General features: G+C 37.8%; 1 protein-coding gene across 1 annotated transcript in view; it reads right to left on the bottom strand.

The window, feature by feature from the left end:
* Positions 1-26724, bottom strand: part of HECTD4 (HECT domain E3 ubiquitin protein ligase 4) — an 89993-nt gene that overhangs the window by 29930 nt on the left and 33339 nt on the right. The window contains exons 9-40 of the mRNA XM_035891665.1: positions 26452-26613; positions 26242-26355; positions 24778-24918; positions 24171-24403; positions 23619-23764; positions 21467-21537; positions 20681-20786; positions 19919-20039; positions 18892-19020; positions 17548-17672; positions 16334-16487; positions 15932-16032; positions 14528-14726; positions 12963-13082; positions 11654-11758; positions 10687-10850; positions 10098-10331; positions 9656-9848; positions 9380-9484; positions 9208-9296; positions 8436-8611; positions 7838-7973; positions 7548-7689; positions 7267-7433; positions 6531-6677; positions 6033-6217; positions 5318-5471; positions 4677-4957; positions 2534-2723; positions 1298-1379; positions 472-674; positions 151-286 (exon numbers count right to left, since the gene is read on the bottom strand). Of these exons, the coding sequence (XP_035747558.1) occupies positions 151-286; positions 472-674; positions 1298-1379; positions 2534-2723; positions 4677-4957; positions 5318-5471; positions 6033-6217; positions 6531-6677; positions 7267-7433; positions 7548-7689; positions 7838-7973; positions 8436-8611; positions 9208-9296; positions 9380-9484; positions 9656-9848; positions 10098-10331; positions 10687-10850; positions 11654-11758; positions 12963-13082; positions 14528-14726; positions 15932-16032; positions 16334-16487; positions 17548-17672; positions 18892-19020; positions 19919-20039; positions 20681-20786; positions 21467-21537; positions 23619-23764; positions 24171-24403; positions 24778-24918; positions 26242-26355; positions 26452-26613 (4811 nt within the window). The remainder of the gene's footprint in view (positions 1-150; positions 287-471; positions 675-1297; positions 1380-2533; positions 2724-4676; positions 4958-5317; positions 5472-6032; positions 6218-6530; positions 6678-7266; positions 7434-7547; positions 7690-7837; positions 7974-8435; positions 8612-9207; positions 9297-9379; positions 9485-9655; positions 9849-10097; positions 10332-10686; positions 10851-11653; positions 11759-12962; positions 13083-14527; positions 14727-15931; positions 16033-16333; positions 16488-17547; positions 17673-18891; positions 19021-19918; positions 20040-20680; positions 20787-21466; positions 21538-23618; positions 23765-24170; positions 24404-24777; positions 24919-26241; positions 26356-26451; positions 26614-26724) is intronic.

Raw genomic sequence — 26724 nt, 5'->3', positions numbered from 1 at the left:
GCTTCTATGCAGTTACACATCCCAGTCTAAAGTGTTAGTACTAGTAAATCAGAAAGGATTAGCTTAGGAAATTCCTAAATAATTAAGTTCTCTTAACTACTCAATACATGCTTGGTGTAGAATTTGATACTTAATCTTCTGTTTGCTTACTTTTTCAGCAGTTGTTGTCCATATCTGAGCTGCATTCGATTCTGGTGCCATCAGCAAGCTATGCAGCAAAGCAATCACCTCTGCTGCCATGCTGTTTGCAACATGACCACTAATAAATGGCCTCACAGGATCCGTCCTATACAGAAGAAAGCAATTTGCCCATTGATTTCAAAACAAGAGAAGGAAAAGAAGCTTCAGTTGTCAACAACGATACACAGCACAAAAAGGGGAATTTTATGAATACCCAGATTTTTTTCTAAAGCGCTACAAACACCAGTGTACAGAAAAGCAGAATCTAGGCTCTGAATCAAAGTGACCTACCTGGCAAGCTCAGAATTCCTCTCTCTGCAAATAGACGTTTGTGCGGTCTTCTTTTTGTCCCCAGTGGACAACCCACTGGTAGTTTCTGGATTGACGGTTTCTATGGGTGGCCCAACACTAACTATTAGACCAGACTGTGCCCATTTAGTTGCCTTTCGAAGAGCTGCGGCAGCTTCTTCCGTGATAACTTCACAGCAGCCACTCTGAAAATGAAATTGCCATGTAAAACAAATACTACTATTAGCTCTATTTGGCCACACTATGTGATGCATTTAACTCTCCCCCCTCTGCGTATGTAAAAGTACTAAGAACACATCAAAACATCCTCCTGTGTATGTATTAGTCACAGTCATAAGACAAATTCTTTCTGTTGCTTTTTCTCCTCTACAAAGAGATCAGAGTTCATTAATATTCCATTCTTAGCTTAACAGCATAGTTTCTCTTCTCTGATCAAAAAGCAATTTCTGGTGCAAATACTCAAGAACACGTCTGAAAATATAAATGAAAATTTAATTTAAATACATGGTTTTAATGCACGTTGATAGTACGAATTTTAACACTTCAGGAAAGATAACATGAAAGGGGCTTGAACGTGACCTACAACAGTTGGAGGAAGCATTAGCTGAAATTCTTTTTCATCATTTGCCCCTGTATTTACATCAATAACTATATAATGCTGACATTACATATAAAGTTATGTTTCTGAACAGTTCTGTAAATTAAACAACATTTATCAAAGGGGATTTAACATCAGTAACAAACAAGAATTCTGACTGGCCAGATTTTTTACAACGTTGAGTAGTTCTTTAGTTATTCCTTTTCTTACTTTTGTCATGTCTCGATCCATTTTCACCACTTTCTCCATGTTGGCTCCAGTTCCTAGTCGGAATGGACGACCTTCTGAGCTACTATTAAAGTGAAAACAGAACACAGTTAGCTTTCATTGGTGGAAAAAATAGCTCAAATACACAGTCCAATTTAATGGATAACGTGTGCTTTTAAATTATTGGAAAGCAACCCTTGCAACTGAATTGCTCAACAGTAATAGAAATGCTTGATAGTCAAGGACATACCAATTGCATTGTAATTTACAAAAGGAATTTAATATTATGCTATTTGCATATTATATTATGTTATTTGCATAACAACTTAACCCTTCCCCCTCAAAAAGAAACATCATGAAATTGGCTTTTACTGAACACAACTGCCCGAGGGCTCAGAGTTAACCTTTCACCTAAGAGCACTCAGCAGCCGTAACTTTTCATATCATTTTTAGGGCACAGGTTCAAAAACCAGCTTGGAGTGGGGGAAGATGAGACGAACAGTACAAAATGCAAGAGGTGATCACGTTGGCTGTTTGACATTCAGAGAGCTCAAAATCCAGGTGGGTACTAAGAATACTAAAGAAGCTGTAATAGCAAATTATTATCCAGTGTATGCATTATTAAAAGCAACGCTTTTAAAGCCACTTTGCTTTGATAGTTCCCTTTGTTAGTCCTACACAGTCTGTAATACTATAACAAGATATGTTCAACTGTTCTGATGGAGCATCGCTTAAGCAGCTAATTTTTCATGTGATTGTTTTCAGACAGATTAAGATGTTTTTATGTTCCTTTACTCGTGGCTTACATGCCTTGTAAGCAAGGCAAAACCAAAACGTCACGCTTCACGTCCCCCTCCTCCTTTTTATACATCTGTATGCTCCGCTTTGTTCATCTTTGCTGCTCTCATCATTGCTGAATAGTCTTCTACAGAAAAGATGAGTCTGGGAAGCACTGGGATTTAGATTCTTTCTGCTGCTGCCTCAGCACAAATTCAGTACAGCCGTATGTGTTTTTATCCAGGTAACAGCCTGCTAAGCATCAGCCCTGTAAACCGCTTTTACATTATTTTATTTGGCCAGTAAATACAACAAATTGGGAAGACGTTTTGCTTTCCCATTTACTATTATCTCTAGGATGCATTTTTCTACAGCTATAGCGCTTAAAAAAAAAAAAAAAAAAAAAAAGAAATGGAATTTGAGAAATTGGTTGCTAATTCCAATCCAGTGAGTTAATATTACCTTAGTAATGGCTGAAGCACTTCATGGGATGACTGGTCTTCCCGTTTATGAATAAAAATAGAAAGTTTACCATCCACTGCCTCACTTTCTTCTCCAGGATCTTTATCTCCTTTTATGGAATTTTTAGGGCTGGCTTTTGCTAAAGTAGTATCTGGCTCAGAGGCAGTTGGAGACAGAACCGTCTGGCATCCTTGAAGTAGAGAGGAGAAAACCAAAACAAAGGAAAACACACAACCATGAGCTCTGTCAACTAACTTCCTTGCCCTTGAAACTAATGCTAACATACCCAAGATGTGTGTAAAACATCACTGTGACGCACACCTTAGCCTGAGGATGGTTAAATTAAGAGGCAGATGGAAAGTCACAGAAATGTCCTGTCTTTCGACACTAACACATCATACACCTTTTCCTACTTGAGCTTTCTGTCAATACATGCTCCTTTCACCAATGTGACTTGCTTGTCAAATTCTCAAATTAGCATGACACCAAAAAGATGCCGGTACCTGGTACTACGTAATCTGCCAGCTTTGCCAACAGCAGAGAGGCAATCTTGGAGGCTGGGTCACTGGGATCATCCTGTTCACTGTTCAGGGAGGGTACAGAGTAACTCCAGGGAGGCAATTCCACATTTCCACAGTCCTCAACACTCATGAGAGGCAGTGCAGCACGACACAACTGGAGGATTATAAGGACCAACTTTGGAGAAGGACGCTGATCCAAGAGAAGTGACAGAAGCTTGGACACACAGGCTGGCTGGCTCAGGATTGCTTTACCTATGTGACTCCTGAAAGGGGGAAAAAAACCAAAAAAGCTAACTGCTGTTTGGGAAAAAAAATCTGATGGTTTGATGATGCTCTTGTAAATAATAAATTCATGTATTTTCAAGATGTAATTTAAAAAAAAAAAAAACCAACCCAAAACTTTCAGCGTCTGACAAAACCTTATCTGCAACAATTCCCATATAACCTGATAGCACTGATGGAACACTGAGTGTCAGTTTACCATCAAGTTTTGGAATGGTTTTGAACGTTATCTTACCTACACTACTGTCAAAAAAACCCCCAAACCAACTCCAAACCCCCCAAAGAACCCCCACCTGCTTTCATACATAGACAAAAATACTCCAGAGACAAAGGCCTAGTACCTTGACAGGTCATTAAGAAGACTGAGAACATCTTGAAGTGCATCATTTCCTGCAGCTTGATTACCACAGCACTCCGTAGCTCGTGCGAGGTGGTTGGTAAGAAGGCTGGAGACCTGACGAGCCAGACCAGAGTGAACGGCTTCTGTTGAACCACCTTCAAAAGTAATGCAAGAATAAACGATTGTCATTAACAACAATGAATGTACACACCTACAAATTCCTTGCCCATAAACGGAAATAGTAAAAAATAGCTTTGCTTTAGCAAAACATCTCTATATAAAACATCTTTAATCAAAAATAAAGCCTGATACAACATCTGTGTTCCATTAGCCAATAGCCACATGTCTATAAGTTATATATGTTATGGGTGAGTCCTAACACAGGAGAAATGCGTAAGTGATCACTCAAGAGTCTCCTGGTTCTATGGTTGTGTCTAGGCAGAACCAAATGGCAGACTTGAAATTACCTGCAACATAAACGCTCCCATGAGGTCAAAAATAAAGCCTGATACAACATCTGTGTTCCATTAGCCAATAGCCACATGTCTATAAGTTATATATGTTATGGGTGAGTCCTAACACAGGAGAAATGCGTAAGTGATCACTCAAGAGTCTCCTGGTTCTATGGTTGTGTCTAGGCAGAACCAAATGGCAGACTTGAAATTACCTGCAACATAAACGCTCCCATGAGGAGGAAAAGCTAGAATTAAAAAAAAAAACAAAAACAAAAAAACCCACCACACCAAAAAACCAAACTTATTCTTGAAACTAATGCTAACATACCCAAGATGTGTGTAAAACATCACTGTGACGCACACCTTAGCCTGAGGATGGTTAAATTAAGAGGCAGATGGAAAGTCACAGAAATGTCCTGTCTTTCGACACTAACACATCATACACCTTTTCCTACTTGAGCTTTCTGTCAATACATGCTCCTTTCACCAATGTGACTTGCTTGTCAAATTCTCAAATTAGCATGACACCAAAAAGATGCTGGTACCTGGTACTACGTAATCTGCCAGCTTTGCCAACAGCAGAGAGGCAATCTTGGAGGCTGGGTCACTGGGATCATCCTGTTCACTGTTCAGGGAGGGTACAGAGTAACTCCAGGGAGGCAATTCCACATTTCCACAGTCCTCAACACTCATGAGAGGCAGTGCAGCACGACACAACTGGAGGATTATAAGGACCAACTTTGGAGAAGGACGCTGATCCAAGAGAAGTGACAGAAGCTTGGACACACAGGCTGGCTGGCTCAGGATTGCTTTACCTATGTGACTCCTGAAAGGGGGAAAAAAACCAAAAAAGCTAACTGCTGTTTGGGAAAAAAAATCTGATGGTTTGATGATGCTCTTGTAAATAATAAATTCATGTATTTTCAAGATGTAATTTAAAAAAAAAAAAAACCAACCCAAAACTTTCAGCGTCTGACAAAACCTTATCTGCAACAATTCCCATATAACCTGATAGCACTGATGGAACACTGAGTGTCAGTTTACCATCAAGTTTTGGAATGGTTTTGAACGTTATCTTACCTACACTACTGTCAAAAAAACCCCCAAACCAACTCCAAACCCCCCAAAGAACCCCCACCTGCTTTCATACATAGACAAAAATACTCCAGAGACAAAGGCCTAGTACCTTGACAGGTCATTAAGAAGACTGAGAACATCTTGAAGTGCATCATTTCCTGCAGCTTGATTACCACAGCACTCCGTAGCTCGTGCGAGGTGGTTGGTAAGAAGGCTGGAGACCTGACGAGCCAGACCAGAGTGAACGGCTTCTGTTGAACCACCTTCAAAAGTAATGCAAGAATAAACCATTGTCATTAACAACAATGAATGTACACACCTACAAATTCCTTGCCCATAAACGGAAATAGTAAAAAATAGCTTTGCTTTAGCAAAACATCTCTATATAAAACATCTTTAATCAAAAATAAAGCCTGATACAACATCTGTGTTCCATTAGCCAATAGCCACATGTCTATAAGTTATATATGTTATGGGTGAGTCCTAACACAGGAGAAATGCGTAAGTGATCACTCAAGAGTCTCCTGGTTCTATGGTTGTGTCTAGGCAGAACCAAATGGCAGACTTGAAATTACCTGCAACATAAACGCTCCCATGAGGAGGAAAAGCTAGAATTAAAAAAAAAAAAAAAAAACAAACCCAAAAAAAACCACCACACCAAAAAACCAAACTTATTTTTGTATCCACTTGTGTGTTCTGAAGAACTCAAACAGTACTGAAGCCAGCGTGAGTGAATGCCCTATTTTAAATAAATTTACACCACTTCTCAGGCACTTCTGCATTTCTAAAGCACACAGTAAAAATACAGTTGGCAGTGTTCCTACCTTCTTCTTTCTCCCATTCCACACACCGATTGGCTAGCACCTGGAAGGCAGCCCAAGCCATGGTGGCCACCTTCTGTTTCTTAGTCTGTTTTTCATTCGAACTGGATTCTGTCTGGCTGCTTAAACTGCAAAGCCGGTCCATAAGTTGTACCAGGCCACTGCGTACCAAACACTTCTCTTCGCTCCTGTACGAGAAGAGAAATTCAGATTTAACTTAAGTAACATTTCAGTCACTAACAACAGACAATGAAAATCCAGAACTTGCTGCTAACTCAGCCATTAATTACTTCACTTTGCGGAATGACGGTTCCGTCTCTCCCTTCTCCTCCTTAGATGAAATTCTGTATTCTGAGACAATTTAACAGGATGTTCTCAGATTCTCCTCATTATGAGGAAAGGGAGTGTATTTATACTATATAACGCTTCTCCTTAAGGCAAAACCTAATAAGCACAACTGTGGATGCCCTCCTTCCCTTTCCAAGCAAAATCCTTTCGTACCTTGTGTAAGGTATAGTGCATAGGAGGCCAATGCTATTTGCACAAGCAATGGGGTAGCGAGCACACAGCGAGACCACAGACGTCATAGTCTCTCCAAAAGCTTCTTGGACTTGTTCCACCATCCCGCCACACGTGAGCTCTTCAATTCTGTTGGTAGTTAAGATATTTGAAATGGTAGGTTTTCTAGGTTAAATGAAATAAACAAACTTCCAAATATAGCTTTAAAAAAAATAATCAGCACATGTTAACAATCACTCAAGGAAGATGTAGAAGCAGAACTGCAAGTCACTTAATGTTTTAGTGTGAAATATATGTAAACGAGATCGTATGGTAGTTTTACCTCAGACATGATTGAAATTTGACTAAAAATACTTAGAAAATATTTATCAAATTTAGGTGACAGTACTAGTATTGGCTAAATCTATACCACTAATACGTACTTAATTTAGAATTAATTTTAGAATTAAGCCAGGAGAGTAAGATGCCCTGCATACGTATCTGCGGACATGTCATCCCAGCATGAAAGGAAATTTCATCTACCGCCAAATAAAGCATTTCTTAGAAGTTTCTGCCTTTTTACCCCACATGGGCCAACGGAAGAGGTTGTTGCAAGCTTTGTTCTGCAAACTTAAGCCCTCGCTGCTAGTGACTTCTCCTGGGTTTTATTTGCGCAAAGCGATTTACTATCTTCTACAGAGACCAAAACATTTAATGATTTTCAGAGAAATAAACAAACCTTGGGCCTCCCTGAAGTACCATGGTCACTGGGCCTACAAGATGCGTCACACCACCAACCCGAACAGCTGCCGTCAGCAACTCTCTCATATGCACTAGGGCTTGCTTCCTTGTGTTCCCACGCCGCCACCTTGTCTGAGCAGCTAGCAGAAAACTGCTGCTGGATACCTAGGAGATTTTGTTTGGTTGGTTTTGTTCATGAGACACAAGCAAGACACCTCCCTTCTTTGTGAAAGTTTGGTTTTGAAAATGGAATGATTTAGCACATTTAAAATGACATACCGCTTGGTCAGGATTTGTTCCAATGAAAGCAAACAGCTGCCCCAGTAAGACACTGTACGTGGGTTTATCTCTGCTATCCTCAATAGTCAGTGACTGGAGAAGAGTGAAAGAGCTACTTCTATGGCTGGTAACGTGGCGTCGCCTGTGAGGATATAGGATAATTACACCTGCCAGCAGTAAATTGATCCAATGAAAAAAAAAAAAGTGCTATGCTTGCAGAATTTATGATGATTTTAACAACACAGGCCACATTATTATAAAGCAGCTTAGTGGAATAAACCCTTGGATACCTTTGACTTGATCTAGCAAATTCGATATCTTCATTGCCAATCATTTCCAAGTCAGATGGTGCTGACATGCTGCGAAGGAAGACAGGCTGGCGGACTGCATGAGATATCACTTTTGTTTCAGATGCTGATTTACAGGCTGCAATATTACACAATAGGAAAGAATGTCACTCCTGGTGCAGGAGGGTATTTACAAACTGTTTTTAAAAATCACTGTGGACGTTCCAGTGAAAGCTATAACATAGGACGGGGAAAACACAGTCTAAGCAAGAACTTGCAACTCAGTTCTGAGGTTTTCGGGTATTGTTTCAAGTTAGTTTTGTTTTGATTAGGTTAAGCATTTTTTCCCCAATAATTCAGGAGACTAAAGTTTAAATTCCACATATTACTACTCAAGACCTTAATTTACCATCATTATGGCAATCAGAAAACAAATACTCAACTTCATATACTGTAAAAAAATTTATTTAATTTGCAAAAGTAAAAAAAAAAAAGGTTTAAGTGAAAAGAGGGAAAATAAGAGAAAAGGAATTAATTCTACCTTTAAGAAGAAGAAGAAAAAAAAAAAAAAAAAGTACAATGCTAGTAATGAGGTACCTACCTGGAGTCTCTGCAGGGGTACCGGATATACTTCTTGTGATACCAGACTGTGCTGCAATAGTGACATGTAACAACAGCTCTGCTCTGTTCATCAAGCTCTTAACTAATGTTTTGGTTTTTGCTAGGGGATGAGAGGTCTTCTGTATCAGTGAATTCACCTCCTGAAAAAACTTCTCCCTAAGATTATGAAAGAAAAATAAAAAGAAGCAAAACCTCAGTTATGTTTTGATGCCGTCTGAAATAAAGTGTTACTGTGAGAGGTTATTTTAAAGGAGACATATATCAAACTATTCTATGCCAATAAAGTAGAAAGTAGAAAAAATAAATAAATGACCAAATGATTTGTTAGTAATTACTAGTAGCTGTAGGTACTAATATTAATGTATTTAGCACATATTTTTCTAAGAATTTAATCAAGCTGTTTCTAGACAGACAGGAAAATTAAGTTTTAAAGCCTTCACACCCCTGATTAGAAGTCCACCTCAATGTTTCTGCTCCCAAAGATTGTTTTCTTTCTATAGGTCTAGCAGCCTTTAATGGAATTAGACATAAAACATTTTCGAAACGTTCAGTGCCAGCTTCTGTTTCACATTATTTAGCGTCACAGGGTACAATGAAACTCAAGTGGCTGCTTCGGTAAGCGTTTACGTATGTGTGCAACTCAAACCCTGCATACCTACTTTTGGAACTCACTGAAATTCCACAGCTGCTTAAAAGCTGCCTACCTTTTAGGTACCTTGCCTAAATGGTACACTTCACAGCCAGCTACTAACCTTAATGCCAGGACCACATTCTCAAGATCACTTCCATCAAAAGAAACTTCTTTCATTGAACACAGAAGTTCTAGTTCTTTCATCTTGCTCTAAACAAAGCGAAGGAAAAGGATGAACATGTGTTGAGAGAGCAGCATGAAGCACGAGCACACACAGCAGCCACAAGGCTTACCTCATTGAAGTGATAATCATAAAAGAATGGGACATTGTTCTCCAGCTTCCCATGCATGGCGTCATCTACCTCATTCTGCCATTTCTGCTCCAGCTCAGCCACACTCTAATAGAGACAAAAAATAACACTTACCGCAGTTGTTCATCATAAGAAGTAAATGAGATCTTAAAAGAAGAAATCTGAGTATATTTTGCATTTCTATGTTTCTAAAATGCTGTTAATACACCTTAGGTCTCATAAAAAGCCTTCTGGTTTTTTGTGTAGTTTTATTTTTACCTGCAATTGTCTCTCCATGGCATTTAGCTTCTTAAAGGTCTCTCCCATAATTTTACAAAGTAAATCATATTCTTCGGCATGTTCTTCCTGATACTGGAAATTTATCAGGGACTGGAGTGCATCAACCAAATTCAAATGTTTAATCACACATGAAACTACCATCTCCTCCATTACTTCTGGCTGAATCACTTCCCTAGGGTCATAGGTAAAGCCAAACTGATTAAGCAAGAATAATGGACCAACTTTGACGATTCATATTTACAAATTCACTAAATGCTGCATTCACAAACAAGTATTTACAGAATATTAAACAGGTACCATCACACATGACAGGCATGCCGCATCCTTACCATTGCTCTTTTAGCTCACTCACTTTGGCACCAAACATTTCAAAAAAATCAAAGTCAAGTCAGAAAAATAGAACAAAAACATGACTACTTACTTTATACTAGGCCTAAATTGAGGCCGAGCGCGTCCAGAAATTTCCCTGAGTTTTATCATGATTCCTGGAGGCAGCCTAATCCTAGGCAGATCAAAATAGTGTCCAACGGGAGGCACTAGAACATCAGAAGGATATGTAAATTCTCTATCTTCATCTATAGTAAGAGGCAATGGAGAAGGACTTGGTGTAAGGGCTGGAGATATTACACCATTAGCTTCCACCTGCCACTGGCACCTGGAAAAATAAATAAAAATAGATTAAAAGGTTTTGGGGTTTTCCCCACTAACTCTCCCCCCTCATTCAGAAAGGCACATTCGTCAGCAACACATTATTACAAAGACAGACTACACAGTAACATATGAAGCATGGCTTGTACCAAGCGTAGCCCAATCCTCCTCTACTTACTCTAGAAAAAACCTCCGCTCCCTTAGTTTTAGGCAACACAGAACTGCTGAACAAATTCCGCAGGAAAAATTGTCAAAACATCACCTTAAAACACAAGACTTGAGCACAACTACAGAAGTCACCTTCCCTCAGAAAAAACCCACATGGGAACTCAGATCAAAACTTATTTTTTTTTTTTTTTTACCTTTGTAATAGTTTAGATCTTAAGAGCTCTTGACAGGTTTCTTCATCTTTGGTAATTTCTGGTCCGTTGTATAATATTCGCAGCATAGAACAAGCTAACACAGAAAGGCCAAGTGCCAGGTCAACTAAGAATGGCAAGCCTCCTGACACATCCTCGGAAGACTCCTGTAGTAGGAATAGTGATTAAGTTACACTCATCAATCAACCATGAAGTCCTTCCCCAATACATTTCAAGATAGGGGATTTTATATTTTCATGTATAATCTTTTATAGAAAAGATATTTATCTAGCAATTATATGTCTCATACACAGAGGTATTCTGAAAAAATGCTTAACAATTAAAAGTAATATATAAGAACAACTCAAGACCAGAAACAAAGGATTTAAACATTATTTTCCTGAACCAAGAAAGAAAAGGAAAGGTAAAGTTATTTTTGGTTCAGACATTCTTTGGCCTGCAGATGTGTCATCTCACAGGCCTAGTCCTAGCTTCCTGGTAGTGGGATTCAAGTTTCCTTCTGTTTGATCCCAGCATCCCTCCCCTCTCTTCTTTAAAGGCCGGAATCATTATTCCCCCACTAAATCTCTGATTTCCAGGTCATTACCCATCTCTCCAGAGAAATCCTGATCTACAAGCAGCAAGAGATATTAAAGTGACTTCATCCAAGTCCAGTGCCCACGACAGGAGATAGGTAACACATATTTGGCAGTAACCATCTTCCTAAAACCCTAAGCATGCTACAGACAGGGTATCTCTAGCTAAGGAAGCCAAACATCTAAAACTTCGGTCCTTTACGTTGTAAAAAGATGATTTGTCTTATTGCCAAAATAAGTAAGCTATTACTGTTTTAAATTTCAAATCTTAGCTTCAAACTTTGAAGTACATTTCTACTTGATCAGAAGCGCGTAACAGACAGAAGATAAATTGAAGCTGAACCTATCCCATGGAATCTGTCACGTTTGAGTACCTGTGCTCGAACAGTGCAAGCAAAGCCCCACATAGCTTTGTCTGGAGTGTTGTGCTCACGACCACTCCGCATTTCAAAGGAGAAGGTGACTGTATCTCCTTCCACCTTAAAATTTTGATGGGGAGGAGGGGGGGGAAAAAAAAAAAAAAAAAAAAAAAGAAAGATACATTTAAGCATTGAGGCAAACAAACAGGCTTTTCATAAAAGTGGCTTATTTTATGGATTAATGTTTTTAATGACAGTTGTCTAAGTATTATTTTTATCTCCAATTATATACTCTGATTTAAGATTCTTCCCTTTTTGTAAGGCTATCTTTTAGTGGACAATTTGATTTTAATTTTGCTGCTGGCTAACTACAGTAAAACAAAAAACCCACCACAGTTGTAGAATCAAAGTAGAATTTATCAGTCTGTGTTACTTGGCCCTGATTTTCATCAAAATGCTTTCATAATTTGCCTGCAAGAAGCCATGCAATAATCAACAGTTCGCTTCCTGAAGGAAGACAGACAAGCTCTTCAAGAACAATGTCAACACGTAATAGAAGAGTTTGCTAAAAGAGCAGTATAAAAATCTACGTCTGAAAAATAAATTAAATTCCATTAATTGTGAACAATGGAGTGCTTGTCTGAAATTGCTTTCCAGTTTATAACTTCTTGGTTTTCTTTTTGAAATTCTTTTTTGTTATGTATATAAGCCCAGTTTAGTGTGGGACAATGTAGCAGCATAAACACATAAGAAAAAAAAAATAATACTGCATACAATCTGAGAGAACATACGGCAAAATTCTTGAAATACTGAAGTTTCAAGAAGTTTGAGGGGTTTTTCTGTCTTAGCGTTACTACCAAAAGCATCCAAGGTAATTTTAAAACCCAACACAAATGGCTGAAAAGTTGCTACATTTACTATTTGTTGTATTTGCGGGTTACTGTTAAAAAAAAACGCAGTCATGCCCACAGAGCTTAAGAAAATATGCACAGCCTCAGCATGTGCAAGAATTTCTCCTACAAAGATGCACTTAGGAGAACAGTAGTGCCATTAGAGACTCCAGGACTGAAACACAGCAATAAATGAATTCCAGTAAAGACACAGCAAAACAAGATAAGCTCGAAGAGAAGCATCACACATAACATACATTTGAATTTAAAGTTCTTCCCCAAGGACGTAACAGCCCACTTAAGAAGTGATCTCATCATGGATAACCGTACACTTAAAAGCTTGGACTTCATTGCTACAAGGGTTAAAATGGACTCGACATGGTTTCCAAAGGGGATTTTTCTATGTGAAAGATTGTTGGATTATAATACTGTACCTTTACTAAGTCTTTCGGCCAACCAGTTCCTAAGACACTACGGCTGCCATATCCCAGTGTATTGCCTCCATACTCAGCAACCTTCCTACTGTTTGTGTTAGGACCAGCATAGATCACCAACTTCAAAACATAAAATACACTGTTAGACTGTAAGAGAAAAACAAGAAAATCTAATAATAATAATAATACTTAGCACTTACACCGCGCTTTATATTTTCAAAGCGCTTTATCAACATTAACAAATCCTCACAACAGCCCTGTGAGGTGAGTAGGCAAGTATTATTATCCCCATTTTACAGATGGGGAAACTGAGGCAGAGAGGAAATTTGAGTGACTTGCCCCCGAGGTCACACAGCAAGTCAGCAGCAGAACTGGGAGCTGAAGTCAGGAGAAATCCTAACTCCCAGTCCTCATGCTGAGCTAACTGGAACATAGCACCTCTCTACTAATAAATGGATTGATTCTGCTCCCATTGAAGTTATTTTTTCAGATACTTCAGTGGGAGCATGATGAGGCTCAAAGTTTTCTAGAGGAGTTTAACCAGTAATGGTGACATTAATATTAAGATGCTTATAAATAACTAATGGGAGTGAGTATCACAGGACTTGCTCTATGTTGAAGAATATATGGCAACAATTAGTAAGCAGCACAATTAACTCTCTGATTATACAAAGTAAATAAGCGCTATTAGTTGTCTTATAATTGAAAATACTTGTTCATATTAATCCATGTAAACAAGCCATTTATCATCAGGGGAAAAGGAAAAAAAATTAAGCTTTCCAGTTCTGCCCAGTTTAAACAAACTGTGCTGATCTACAAAGTAGGCAGCTAGATTAAAATTTCCAAAATAAGGAAAACTGAACAACAGCAAAAATGAGAAGGAAGTCAATCTGAGGCATCATGAAATGAACTTAAAAAAATGGAAGAGTTGGTATGAATATCTGAGGGGGGAAAAAACCCCAAACAGCAACCCCTGCCCCCAAACCCTACACCGCTGGAGCCCACTATATTTGTATAACTACTGCTACTTCTGACATCTTTTGAGGAAACTTCCTAATTACAGAGCCTAACTCTTAACAAAAGATCCTCATAACTGATAGATTTTAAACATTGAAAGAATCACTGGATATTACGTTCTGAAAAAACCCACAAGAATTAAGCAAGTGCTCTTTTTGGATTGTTTCTTCAAGAATAATAGTAATTAAACATGAACCATTTATCTTCATCGTCCTGCCTTTTCCTGTCAACGACTCTTTGTACATTTTCTAGCATTTGGCTAAGTCTAGTCTTAACATGAAACTCAAGAATTCTTTTGTAAAGTTATTCACACATGTGCCACACAAGAAACAACCTCTCTGCATCCTGTACTTCACAGCCTTGAAGCAAGTAGACTGTGGCATTACAGTGTACACTAATAAGCTCCTACCAATAAAATCCTCCTGCGTTATCCCTATCACTGAAAATCAGGTACCATGAAATGCAAGGGGTAGAAAAGATGAAAATGGGAAGCGCTGGTGATGGATATATATACAAAAGAAAGTATTTCTGAACTGGCCCTTTCTTACCTTATCATAATCATACTGTGAAGAACATCTGTTGTCAAATCTAAGATATAAACAGCGGGCTCCTGGAATATGTACAGTTTCTTTAAATTTATAGTTATCCCTGACGGGATGAACTGTTTCTACAGTCTTCCCAGCAGCCCAAGGAGCAGGGATCTTCAAACCCGTAAGAAAACCTGGTTCTTCTTTTTCTTCCAACATTCTGAAATTAGAGTGAAAAATTAGTCCTAAAACTCAACACAGATTTCTACTATATCAGGGATCAAGGCCTGGTTGGACAGGGCTCTGAGCAACGTTATCTAGTTAGCGGTGTCCCTGCTCACTGCAGGGGGGTTGGACTAGATGACCTCTAGGGGTCCCTTCCAACCTAAAACATTCTATGATATATTCAGACTTCAAACTATAAAGTACTTAAAACCACCTCTCAGTACTGATACATAGAGACACAAAGAATCCATTCCTCATTTTAGGCATAACTGTATTCAGGGAACACGCAGAACTTAAATAGCATGAACTCTGTACATTAGAAATAACTATGCCAATCTCTAACCTGTAAAATCTGAACTTCTCCCTCTGCTTTCCGATTCCCAAATTATGGTAAACAATCTAAATAGCACCATGAAAATGTAGATGTACTATATATGGATTCTACCACAAAACTGGTAGCATTACAAAAAAACCAAAAACACAACCCACCAAAAAAACCCAAACCAGCTTCCCTCCTGGGACAGCATCCAAAATTGATAATACTGTCATAAACCAATGTGCCTAATATTTCACTGAAGCTTATAATTTGGAGGAGGATTGAAACTAAATTCTTCAGAGTTTTCACACAGTATATTACATATTATCATAAGTTGTTTAATACTACAAATCCTGCAACACTGCAAATAGCTATGGTAAGCATTTTTTCTTTAATTTAGCTGTGTTTCTGTTTCTAAGCAGGAGCTGTATAACTCTGAGCTGAGATACAGGATTTAAATGCAGGACTTAAAACTGTTATATTTCTTTATGTAAATGAAACCATTTAATATCTTTCCAATGGTTTCAATACTGTATCTCACGCTGCCAGAGCAATTTACATTTTCTCACGATGGTCTTCCTTAGCCTTCTTTATTGCAAGAGGAACATGTAGAATTAATTCCTAATGCTTGAGGTGAGGGAACAAACAAAACAAACCATACCCTCTGCAAACAACCCGAAGATATTAATCATTTAGTTCTATATGCAAAACAATTTTAGAACTAATAGCCTTTTGTAAAGGCTTATGTATCTTTATGGCAGCCTTACAAACCATTACAGCTTTGCCTTTAAAAAAAAAAAAACCGAAGTTGCTGCAATGGTCAAACAAACAGGACAGCTAAGATATTTTATCGCATAAAAAGACCCAAATGTAAAGAAAATCACCTCTCATCAGGTAACAGCTTCCCTTTCTGTTCTGATGCACCACTGGGTGAACTGTTCAGTTCTGAGAAAACTGGAGACTGAGTTTTAAGCAGCAGTGCAGTCTGTGGCACAAAATATACAAGGTTAGAAACATATAAACAGTAAATCATTTTAAGATCTTGTTACTGAAATATATTAACAATCACACTGTATGTTGTCATTGACAATAAATCATTACTTAGTAGCTGTTGTACCAAGACAAATTTAATATTCAGCATTATCAGCTTTTGTAGCTTTTGAGCAATTCTTAAACTATGATCTGAGGATCACTTACTGCAGAAAGTTAACCAAGATCTACAGCATTTTAGAACACGCATACCACATTTTTTCCTTTGTAGACAACTGCTGACACAAAGACCATACCTGACTTGTGTAAAGAACCAGCTGCACCAGCTGAGGCATCAAGGCATCAGCCATAGTTAGAGTTTGCAAATTTGGATGCATCAGAGATGTCAGTAGGACAGGAAGCAGATGACCAAGCATAGTAGCCTTCGTAATTTGTTCCAGGCCTTTTAATCTGTAAGGAGAGTCAAGGTCTACATAGTAACAACTATTTTCATAGAGTATCACTACTATTTTTAGTCATCTGTTTAATCTTGTAACAGACTGCCATTTAAATTCAATTCATTAGGCAGTTAAAAACTCAGAAAGCATTTGCATTACATTTAAGAAAAAACCACCAAAAACTTAGCATCTTGAAAACATTACAAAATCTCCAAATTTCATCCCAGTCTTACTAAACAATGATAGACCAGAAGACACTAAATCAAGAGTTTAATAATTACTTAGAAAATGATAAGCTCCCATGGGCATGGGATGAAAGTCCACATCAAACACGAATACATTTGTTCAGTACGTACATCAGGTTGCTAGCACACGTAGCTCAAAGTACTTCAAAAGAATCTGTATCTATAAAAATATATTTGAGCACGAAACCCATCTGAAAACATCTCAAAGGAATTGTGTATTGTCAATAAACAAAACTAATCTTGCAGGCCCAGAAAAGCATAGAAACCAAAACCAGGACCACAGCTGGAAGAGGGAGGTGTTTGTTTAACTAGAGAAAAGATTCACAGCTTTTGTTTACATCCCATTCCCAACGTATATTTTTAAGTGGAGGGGAGAAGGGCAAGGTGATGCTATCTGATGAAACATGCAGGATATCATAACAACATCCAAGACTTGTCAGATAAAATATCTAGTCCAGCGACTAGAAGCGTAATAGTCAGGAATTTAAAAACTAAAAAATGCCCTAGCTTATAGGAATATTCCCAGCTGACTAACTACAGTTTGTTTCCAGTTACTCTGCTCATAAATACCAGTGTAACTGACTAAAACCTTACCAATTTGAAGAGTTTCTACCGATTATCAGGCTAGTAGTGCTGACATGGAGAGTCGGATTCTAAATTTTTCAAAAGGTAAGTGCTAAGCAAATGCTATAGTAAGAAACAGTTCCCGCACATTCAAAGCTCAGGTATGAAGTTGTGACATAAAGAACAAGTAATGCTAACTGTGCTTGTACAACGAGCCACAAAAAGCAACAGATCACTGTTTTCAAGTTAACATACTCGTCCTACCTTTGCTCTCTATCAGAAATGTCACTGTTTATTAGTGCTGTAGTGACTTGTTGCAGCATTTCTAAGACTTCATCGCATCCTGTCAGAATTTGCGTAGCAAGAGACAAAATGCTGGTCTTCAGCTCCTAGGTACAAAAAGAGGTATAGGATACTTAAATTCTTAGAGAATACAAAAATGGACAACAGAACAAAATGATGGATTTCCAAATTAAAAGAATGATAATGTGACCTGGCAGGCCTGCAGCAGTAGATTCATCCAAGACTTAAATTTGATTAATGCTAAGCCCCAAAGTGCTGGGAGAAACTAGGTGCATATTTTACAGGATGCACATCCAGTTTCTAGAGGGAAGGAATCCCCACGTCCAGCACAGCAGAGAGCTGTTAGCCAGCCAAGGTACAGCATTGGTGACACAATGTCCTAGCAGGTATGAGGATCACTGTGGAGAGAGAAACTGAACAATGAAAACATGGGTGAACAGTGAGACAAGAAAAGTACTACAATATTTAGCATTTACTCAATAAGCCTGAACAAATAACTTTCAAGTGCAGCAGATTACAAGCACACAAAGTCTCAAAGAGCAGCAGACAAAACCAGCTTAACACACAATACCAGAAGTTCAGTAGTCAATACCATTATAGAAGAATTGTTGCTGTTACAAAAACTACTATGACAGGACAGCCTGTATGCTAGGACAAGCCTGGCTTCTGTGAGTTCATTCAAGACTATTCCAGCAGTAATATGAAATGACACCCGTTTAATAAACTTTACACCAACAAAACAACCACTGTCCACAAACTTTGTCCTCTAACAGTTTCCTCACCACAAACATTATTCATGCTATTTCAGACAACAGATATAAGTGGTTCTATGTAACCTTTATAAGTTAAAACTGCAAAAAAGCAGAAGCCAGGTAAGGCAAATGAGAAAACCCTTTCCTATTTAAATCTGAAAAATATTTTTTCAAAGACCACTTGAGTGATTTGGAGAAGAGAAACGGGGGGAGGGGGTAACGTGTCCAGAAAGGATTCCTGGCAGATGAATTTTCTCACTAGCACATATTAAAATACATTTTAAACCTCATTATACATATATTTAGGAAGGGAAGTGTCTGCTCTCACTGACAATACAGAACCCAAGCTGGTTCTTGGGTTGAACCCAGCTTCACACAGAACAATTGCAGACTTTAGCTGGAGAACAGGAAAAAAAACTGTCTACAGTAATTTAACTACATCACGAGGAAAAGAACCAACAAAACAGTGGAAGTAGAATGCATTGCAGAAACAAGAGGTGCCACAGGAACACTGACTGTAGAGAGCCATACTAGAATAAAACTTGGTGTTTACCTGTACCTTCAATGTCTCTCCCTGCAAGGAGCTGTCACTGTCATCATTTTCATCAGGTTTAATCAGAATAGTGTTACTGAGGAGGTGGTTCTGTACAGCCATCAGATACCGCAAACACGAAGATGCAGCCTTTAACATAAATAAGTACACTTCACATTATCTAAACCCTTTAATCAACCCTGATTCAGGCAATCCTTGTACTTTTAAATATAAAAGGAAAAAAGTTGAAGGAGAGGACAAGCAAAAGCAAAAAATCATTTCCCTTGAACAGAACTTTTTTTTGCTGATTTAACACCAGCTTGTTAATACATATTTAAGAGAAGAAACTGGCTGCAAAACACTGAATTTTGTGAAATAACTTGCAAAACATATAAAGAAGCAGTACCATTTCATTCAAGTAAGTAACATTATAGTAATACTCCAGTACTGTAACATTAATTAATACTTAAAAGATAATGCCCCCACAGAGCTAAATTTAATTCACGTTCCTGAAGGCGATGGGTCCATGCTACTCCCCCTTTCCAGTCCTCCTGCAGGCCATGACTTCCTGTCCCCAACCCCAGCGTCTGCGTGCAAGCTCACCTGCCTTTGCCATCAGCCAGATCAGGGAACTGATCTATGCATACTTTTACCATTCAATAAGGTCAACTTTCACTCATTTTTGGCTGTATATGATAAACCTTTCTGCTTGTGTGAATCATTATACACAACTGTAAAAGGACTTTATTTTTAAGTTGTTGTAATGCTTTGAAGCTTGAGATACACAAACTTCCTTGAAATTGAAGCAGCTACCGAGAAATTGGGAAATATATTCATATATAAACCTGTTTTAGCATTACTGTACCATTTACTTTCCTGTAAGAAATTCTTCTTTTCCTGCACAGCACAAAAGACATTCTTTTCCTGTATTTGTTAAGACACACAGCTATAAAATTTCCACCTCTATATACTCAGTAAAGATGAGGGACTTAAGGGGGAAAAGGAAGCCAAAGGCAAATTCACTTTTATCAAAATACATTTTACTTACAGGCACAGTTGAAAGCAGCCTTTGAAAATCATCTTTAGATACAGTTTGGCACTTGGTGATTAAGACACAAGATTCTCGGACAACAATCTTGAGAATGTAGTGCAACAGCTCATCATTTAGTCTTCAAAAAATGCAGGAAAGATGCAAAATGTTAATAGTCTAATTATCGAGCACTTTGTATAGCTCATCCCAAAAGTCTCTACAAGCCATATCACAAATTACGTGAAACCAAAACAAGTATCTGTTGAACTTCAGAGATTCAGACACAAATAAAACCAAGCCTGAAATGTTTAACAACGATCAATGCAACAGACTACCAGTGATTTCCTGCACTGCGCTGATATAAATCTATGATTTGTAATGACTCCTAAAATAAAAAGGCTTGTCCCAACTTTAACAGGTACTTGAGACTGACAATTTTACTGCTGAAAAGTCACCTAACACGGTGATGTGGAGAGCAACGTCATAATATCATACTTAAAAATTACCATCCACATTTACCATATACATGGTAAGCAGCAGGGAATCCAAAACCTAAGTTTGCATACAGAAGTCTCCAAGGTTTCCCCTAAAACACCAAACCTCGCTCTCCCTTGTCCTAACAAAATCCTACCCACCATGGACATGAAGACAGTATTTCAGGTCACACTGCTAGTAAGATAACAAGCAACTTCAGAAGATTTGTATGCAATTTTACCAAAAGCAAATAACAGAAACATACACTATAAATGTGGGGAGGGGGAACATATTGTTGCATTTTACCTATAATGATCATCATCTTCACTTCCAAATCTGTTGTTCTGAAGCTGTTCAGCTAAATTAGTCAGGATAACGTCACGAAGCTGAGAGAGACCACTATTTCTCTCTCCTAAAATGGAATGGGAAAACTTTTGCAAAACAGCATTTTACAGAATTAACTTGGTTTTATTTCTTCAGATATCTTGCTTAACATATGTTACTTTTCAGAAATTACTCTATTTACAGTGTAACCCAATTCCCTGTTGATATTACAGATTGTTGAAACTTATTCTACACATACCACTGGTTTAAATTCCAAAGACTGACACACGAGCACGTTCCTATGAAGTAACAAATTACCATGCATCAGCTGCTTCTAAGTCCTGACTCCCATTTCATGGTGAGTGTGAGTAGATTATTACTCTTTCACTAAGGACTAAAATGACCTCTGGTTACTGTGTAATTGCCATGGGTGACACTAACTGCTAACCAGGTGTCTTAAAATATAACCTGGACAAGAAACATCATTAATACTGACAAAAGAGAACTTTAATCCTTTTCAATTTCAAAAGCTGCCTGATTGAGACTAATATTCCTTTTCTACACCTAGCATACGCTCGACCACGCAGCCATTCGGAAGGCAGCTTCAGAATATGAAGTATTCCATAATTTCCTAGAGTAAGATGGGTTTAAAGCAGACTAGTGCTCAATATTCTGAACTGTTCTCCCTCCAGAGCTGTACAAGTATTTTCACCTTTTGTTTTCAATTAGAAAAAAGCACGCTCTCACATGTCAATAAGACATTCTCACCTTCAGTTAAGACCAGTTTCAATAAATTATTGATTTCTGCTTCTCCAGGATACAGGATATTTAAACCAGAGCTAAAGAAAAAAATAAAACCATGTATTACTTAACATATTTAAAAGCGAACAAAATAATTTCAATGGACATGTGAAAAACGGCGTCACAGAATCTCAGCTTAGTATCTGATATAACATTTAGAATGGCTATGTAATAGCTTCTTCCGACTTAGGAAGGCATCTGCCATATTTTAACATTTGTATTAGTTCTAAAATACACAGCTGCTTTCTCCAGAAATCTCTTATAATCCACTAGATTTTACTGTTTAGGTCCCAAAACTTCTTCAGAGCCATTTGCTTCCCTCTGAGAAGCTCCACATTAATCACTTGTATATACGACAGCACAATCACTCTTTCAAGAAACGGACAGATGTCAGAAAAAATGGATGAGGGCTTAGAGAACGGCTGAAACACCTCTGGGTGAGAGCTGAGGCTTAGCTGTGATAAGAACAATGGAAAATGCAAGAGACCGTAATCAAGAAGTCGCTACTGTTACAGTTTTATACTTTTAAAGACTGGCTCTTTATAGAAGTCTTCGTTTAATCCAAGCAGAAGATTCTAGAACTAGCTTTTCAGAAACAACATAGCTATGCATAAATACTCTTTGTGGAGATATTTTTCCCCTCTAACTTGTGATGAACTTTGTCCTTTCTACATGAATTAACACATCAAGACAGAAGATCATAATAACTTAAAAGGAGTACTTCGTGACTGTCTGAAGTGTTGAAACTATTATGCAGACTTCTTCTTCTTTTCTTTTTCCCTTTTCTTTTTAAATAACACTCTCATAGAAAAGAAAACTGGCATGTTTTTCAGCTTCACACTGAGAGCAGAGATTATTGCAGCTTCCTTCCTTCTCGCTCACGCTGACCAACTTGTGATACAAATGTCAGGAAAAGTTGCCATACATCGCAAACTAAGGTTGAGGTTTCCATTGGTATCAGAATCCCCCAATGAGAACACCGGAGGAAGGAGATATTACTTAATTCCCACCTCTGATTTTTTTTACAAGTTGGAGGATACAGGGTTAAACAAGGGAACAAATGCAGCAGCTGTCCGTGCAGTTGACAGGATACACTTTTCCCTGTCAAAAAGCAAGACCCTGAAAAATGCTAGATAATCATACTAAAGAAATGCTATTCTTCTTCACTCGCTCTCAGAGTCGCATAAAGCCACTGAAATTTGGAACGTCGTGATTCATACCCACAAAAATGCAGGTTGATCTTCAGAAGATTTTGTTCTCAACCTTTGGAGCACTTCCCACTTGATAGCAGATTATATTTGTACTTAGGACATTGGAGACAGCATTCCTTGTCCTTGAGATTTACATTATCTCATTTTCGTGATACACAATCACACTTTTTGCTCACTTTCCTGTACTTAGTCACTCTGCTATTTTGACAAGCCAGAGAAAGGAAATTACACAGCATCAGGTTCCAGAGATGCAGTAACTAATATGATGTGGAGCTCAAGCAAGCGTCCTGTTTAAGTGTTTGATGACCTGGTGTACCAGCTCAGAGATGCAATACCCACCCTTCTACCAAAATAGTTTCCTGTTTTATAAACACAAACCTGACTTTCTCAAGACAGTCTTACTACCTTGCCCATGTTTTCCCCTGGGCCTTCAATCTTCCAGCATTCCTCAAGTATTATTCATTCTGCTTCCCCTTACGTTCCTTTTGTTTAGGAGAATTTCAGTATTGTCACTTGAACCACTGGTATAACTGCTGACATTGGCTTTCCCTGTTCCAGAACACCAATAAACTATATAAGCTAAATATGGAAGTCATGCCAGCCATCACTGAAATGCAGAAAACTTTGCTTGAATTTAGCAGCTGTATTATAATAAACAATAAAAAACCCTAAATGAAAAGAAGTATGGAAAGTAATTGCTAGTTATTTTACTGTCATCATGACAAACACATTGTATTTCCCTTCTTCCACAGACACAAATCATAATTTTATCATACTATGTCGACCTAAATTTTATCATATTAAATTAAGATTAAACTGCTGAATACAATTTGAATATTCATCTGTTACAACAGTTTCAAGTAATCTAAAATCTACGTTAGATTTAATTTGACAAAACAAATATTTACCTAATAGCTAGACAAACCTCCTTCTGAATTTCAGAGCAAATCTGATCCCTTGGTGCCATCAGTAACTGCCAAAGTAATAGGCCAGACCTTCTAACAATATCTCTGTTTCTTTCGGTTTGCGGGCTGAAGAAAAATTTAAAAACCACCTAAGAAAAATGAAACACAACAACATTAAAAACTTAAACATCGTTCACATTAGCCCTTCTTCCGCAGTCAGTTTCTCAAACTGTTTGTCTAGGTCATCACAAACCTGGAGAGTCAGAAACTGACTTTGGATCAAAAAAAGGAAAAGAAAGAAATAAAATCCAGAGAGATTACTTCCTTATTTAATCTGTAAAGGTGATAATTACACTTACATTTAAATTAGGATTCTTAAATGGGTGTATAAGATACTGCAAAGCCACTGCTAAGTCAATCACCATTCAACTGAATGCAATGAAGAGGAAAAAAAAACCCCAACCTAATAAAATCAAGTGGTTGCCTGTATTCTAAAACAATTTTTTTTTTTTTTTTTAGTGTTTATTGTGAAGTACATTTAAGATGCCCTTGTACCTGAAAGACCACAAGGATGCAGCGTATTATACAGGTATCTCCATTCACCATAGCTTTTTCCATAATGTCACAAATACTGCTGAGATGATGCGCTTCGATTGGATGTTGCTTGCCCAAAAAATTTGTTATGGGAAGATTGTTGCTGGCTGCAAGCAGGTTGAGTTGGTGGATACACATGGCACCAACATGGTGCAGTAGCTGGTTTATAACCTCATTTGTGGTTGTTGCATCCCCTAGAAGAAGAAAAGCAGTTCAAATGCTGTCTACAAACACAGACCATAGCATTAGCTTCTAAAATGCAATCTGTCATCATCACCTCCAGCTTCAGGACACCCACCCTCATGATAATCAAAAGAATTACCCACATCGCTTTTGTAATGCGCTAAAGGGAGGAAGAATCTGGAAACTTCCAAATACGTCTCACTTTATGCTTTTTCCTTTCTTAAAACAAAGATAAACCATGACCACTATTTATAAACAGCTTTTCAAGAATGAACTCAACTTTTAATAGGAAGTTTCAGAAGGCAGTTTCTGTATATTTATTCTCTGATAATCGTACATTTCACTCCCACTTTGTAGAAGGTGCTGACTTGTAGGTTTACCTCACCTTTGGGCTCTGTAATGACATGACTCACTCCCAGGCGCTGACAGACACAGTGGAATGCCTGGTTCCCGGGATTACACCACTGATCAATATAATCATTAGAGCATGTCCATATCATGTTATTCATAGTATCATAACAGGCACCTAAGAAACGGAAAATATTTCGCACATCAAATTTTAGAATGTTTATTAGAAAACCAGACTAAAGTATTTTTATAGCAGATATAAATCCAAATTATTTGCTTTAAAAGTTCTGTCATGTGACAGCAATTTAATAACAATGCATTGGAATGAAAAACATTAAAAGGAGATTTCTTAACAAAGGAATGAAACGAATGCACATCCTTTTGAAGTTTCAAGTGTACCACAGCATCCATTCCAGGTAAATACTCCACAGTGCTCGTTATTTGTAAGGGTAAGTACATGTATTATTCCTCCACAAACTTATCGCACACTGTCACAGTGCATGAACTAAAGATAATTGAGTCTGGCATCAGATGGTAACTTCTGGAAGAAGTATAGGGGAAAAAAGTTTCAAATTTATTTTACTACAGCCACTGACAACTAAGCACCTTAGAACTTGTTTTGACGGCCTTGTGATTAATACATAATAGCTTTAATAAAACTGACAGTTTGCACAGTGCAACCATTAAAAAATGTTTAAGCTTAGAGACTCACCTCCTAAAAAGCTTAAAGCCTACAAACACAAGCAGGTCCAAAACAGTAAAAGGAAAGGGATGAGTGGATTATAGACCCGACTGTTCTATGATAGAGGCATTTGCCATATTTTAGAAGTTAAAAAATATTTGTCTACATGTCTCAAATGACTGAGGTAAATCCCCAGTAACAGTAACTAACAGGCTAACATACAACTATATGTATCCATGCATCCTAGCCTTTAGAATATTATTTAAAACTACTTACCTCAAACATTAAGTAATACGTTCGTTCTTAGGTAACATAAAAACACTGCTTATTAAAATGATAGCAATTATATGCAGTGTTTAAGTAGCACAGACACCATTTATTATTAAACTAAGCAGGTTTAAAAAAAAAAAAGTCCTGAAGAAAACACTCACAAGGTTTCAGTCATAAAGCGATAGGGAAGCCAGAAATATATACACAATATCTTTCCATCTAAAATGCATTTATGTATTTTCAAATATAAAGATAAGATACTCAAAACTTAGTAACACCTTATAACATAAGCAGGGCATAAAAAAAATAAATAAATATCAGACTTCTTTCAAGATTCTTTTCTGCTATAGAAAATGCTTTTCTTGAGCTTGTGTATAGCTGAAACTGCAAAAGCAAGATACTGGAAATTCCTTCAGGGAAGCCCAAACCTTCAAAAATGTTAAATTTACAAAATTCCACCATAGACATGAAACCCCACCAACTGCAGTGTAGCTTACTGCAAATTAAAATCGAGACAGATTATTCCCAGAAATGAAATCTACTTCTTACCAAGCCCTGGAACTAGAGCACCACGTCCAAGTGAACTTCCTGCAGCATCAATGAGATCTGCTCGGCTTGTGAACTGCCCGTCCGAAATATTGAACACCAAGCTTGAAGCAAGAACTACATAGAAAAAAAAGTCTCCAATAAATTTCTGAGAACTTTATCGTATTTCAGAAAACCACAGACTTAAGTTTGCCACAAATGTCTCGGACTTACTTTTTAAAGATGACAAAGCACTTGTTCCTCCAAAGAGCGAGCGTGTTGCAGAACTGCCTGATCCACCCGGGGGTGGGACCAGCATCACCAAGTACGTTCCACACGTGTATATCGGAGTCTTCCTTAACATTTTCAGTGGCAGCCCACAGCTAGTGTTTGCAGCTGAAACGTTAAACAGAAAAATATGACACAAATGTGTATTTCTTTGTAACATTAAAAACTCAGAATAACAGGCAGTAAAGAAGGCAGATTTCTATTTAGGGCTTCATATAA

Source organism: Egretta garzetta, unplaced genomic scaffold (genome assembly GCF_000687185.1).
Source record: "Egretta garzetta isolate BGI_Z169 unplaced genomic scaffold, ASM68718v1 scaffold330, whole genome shotgun sequence".
NCBI lineage: Eukaryota > Metazoa > Chordata > Aves > Pelecaniformes > Ardeidae > Egretta > Egretta garzetta.
The sequence above is the reverse complement of the archived record's forward strand: the minus strand, read 5'-3'. Positions and strand labels throughout refer to the sequence as shown.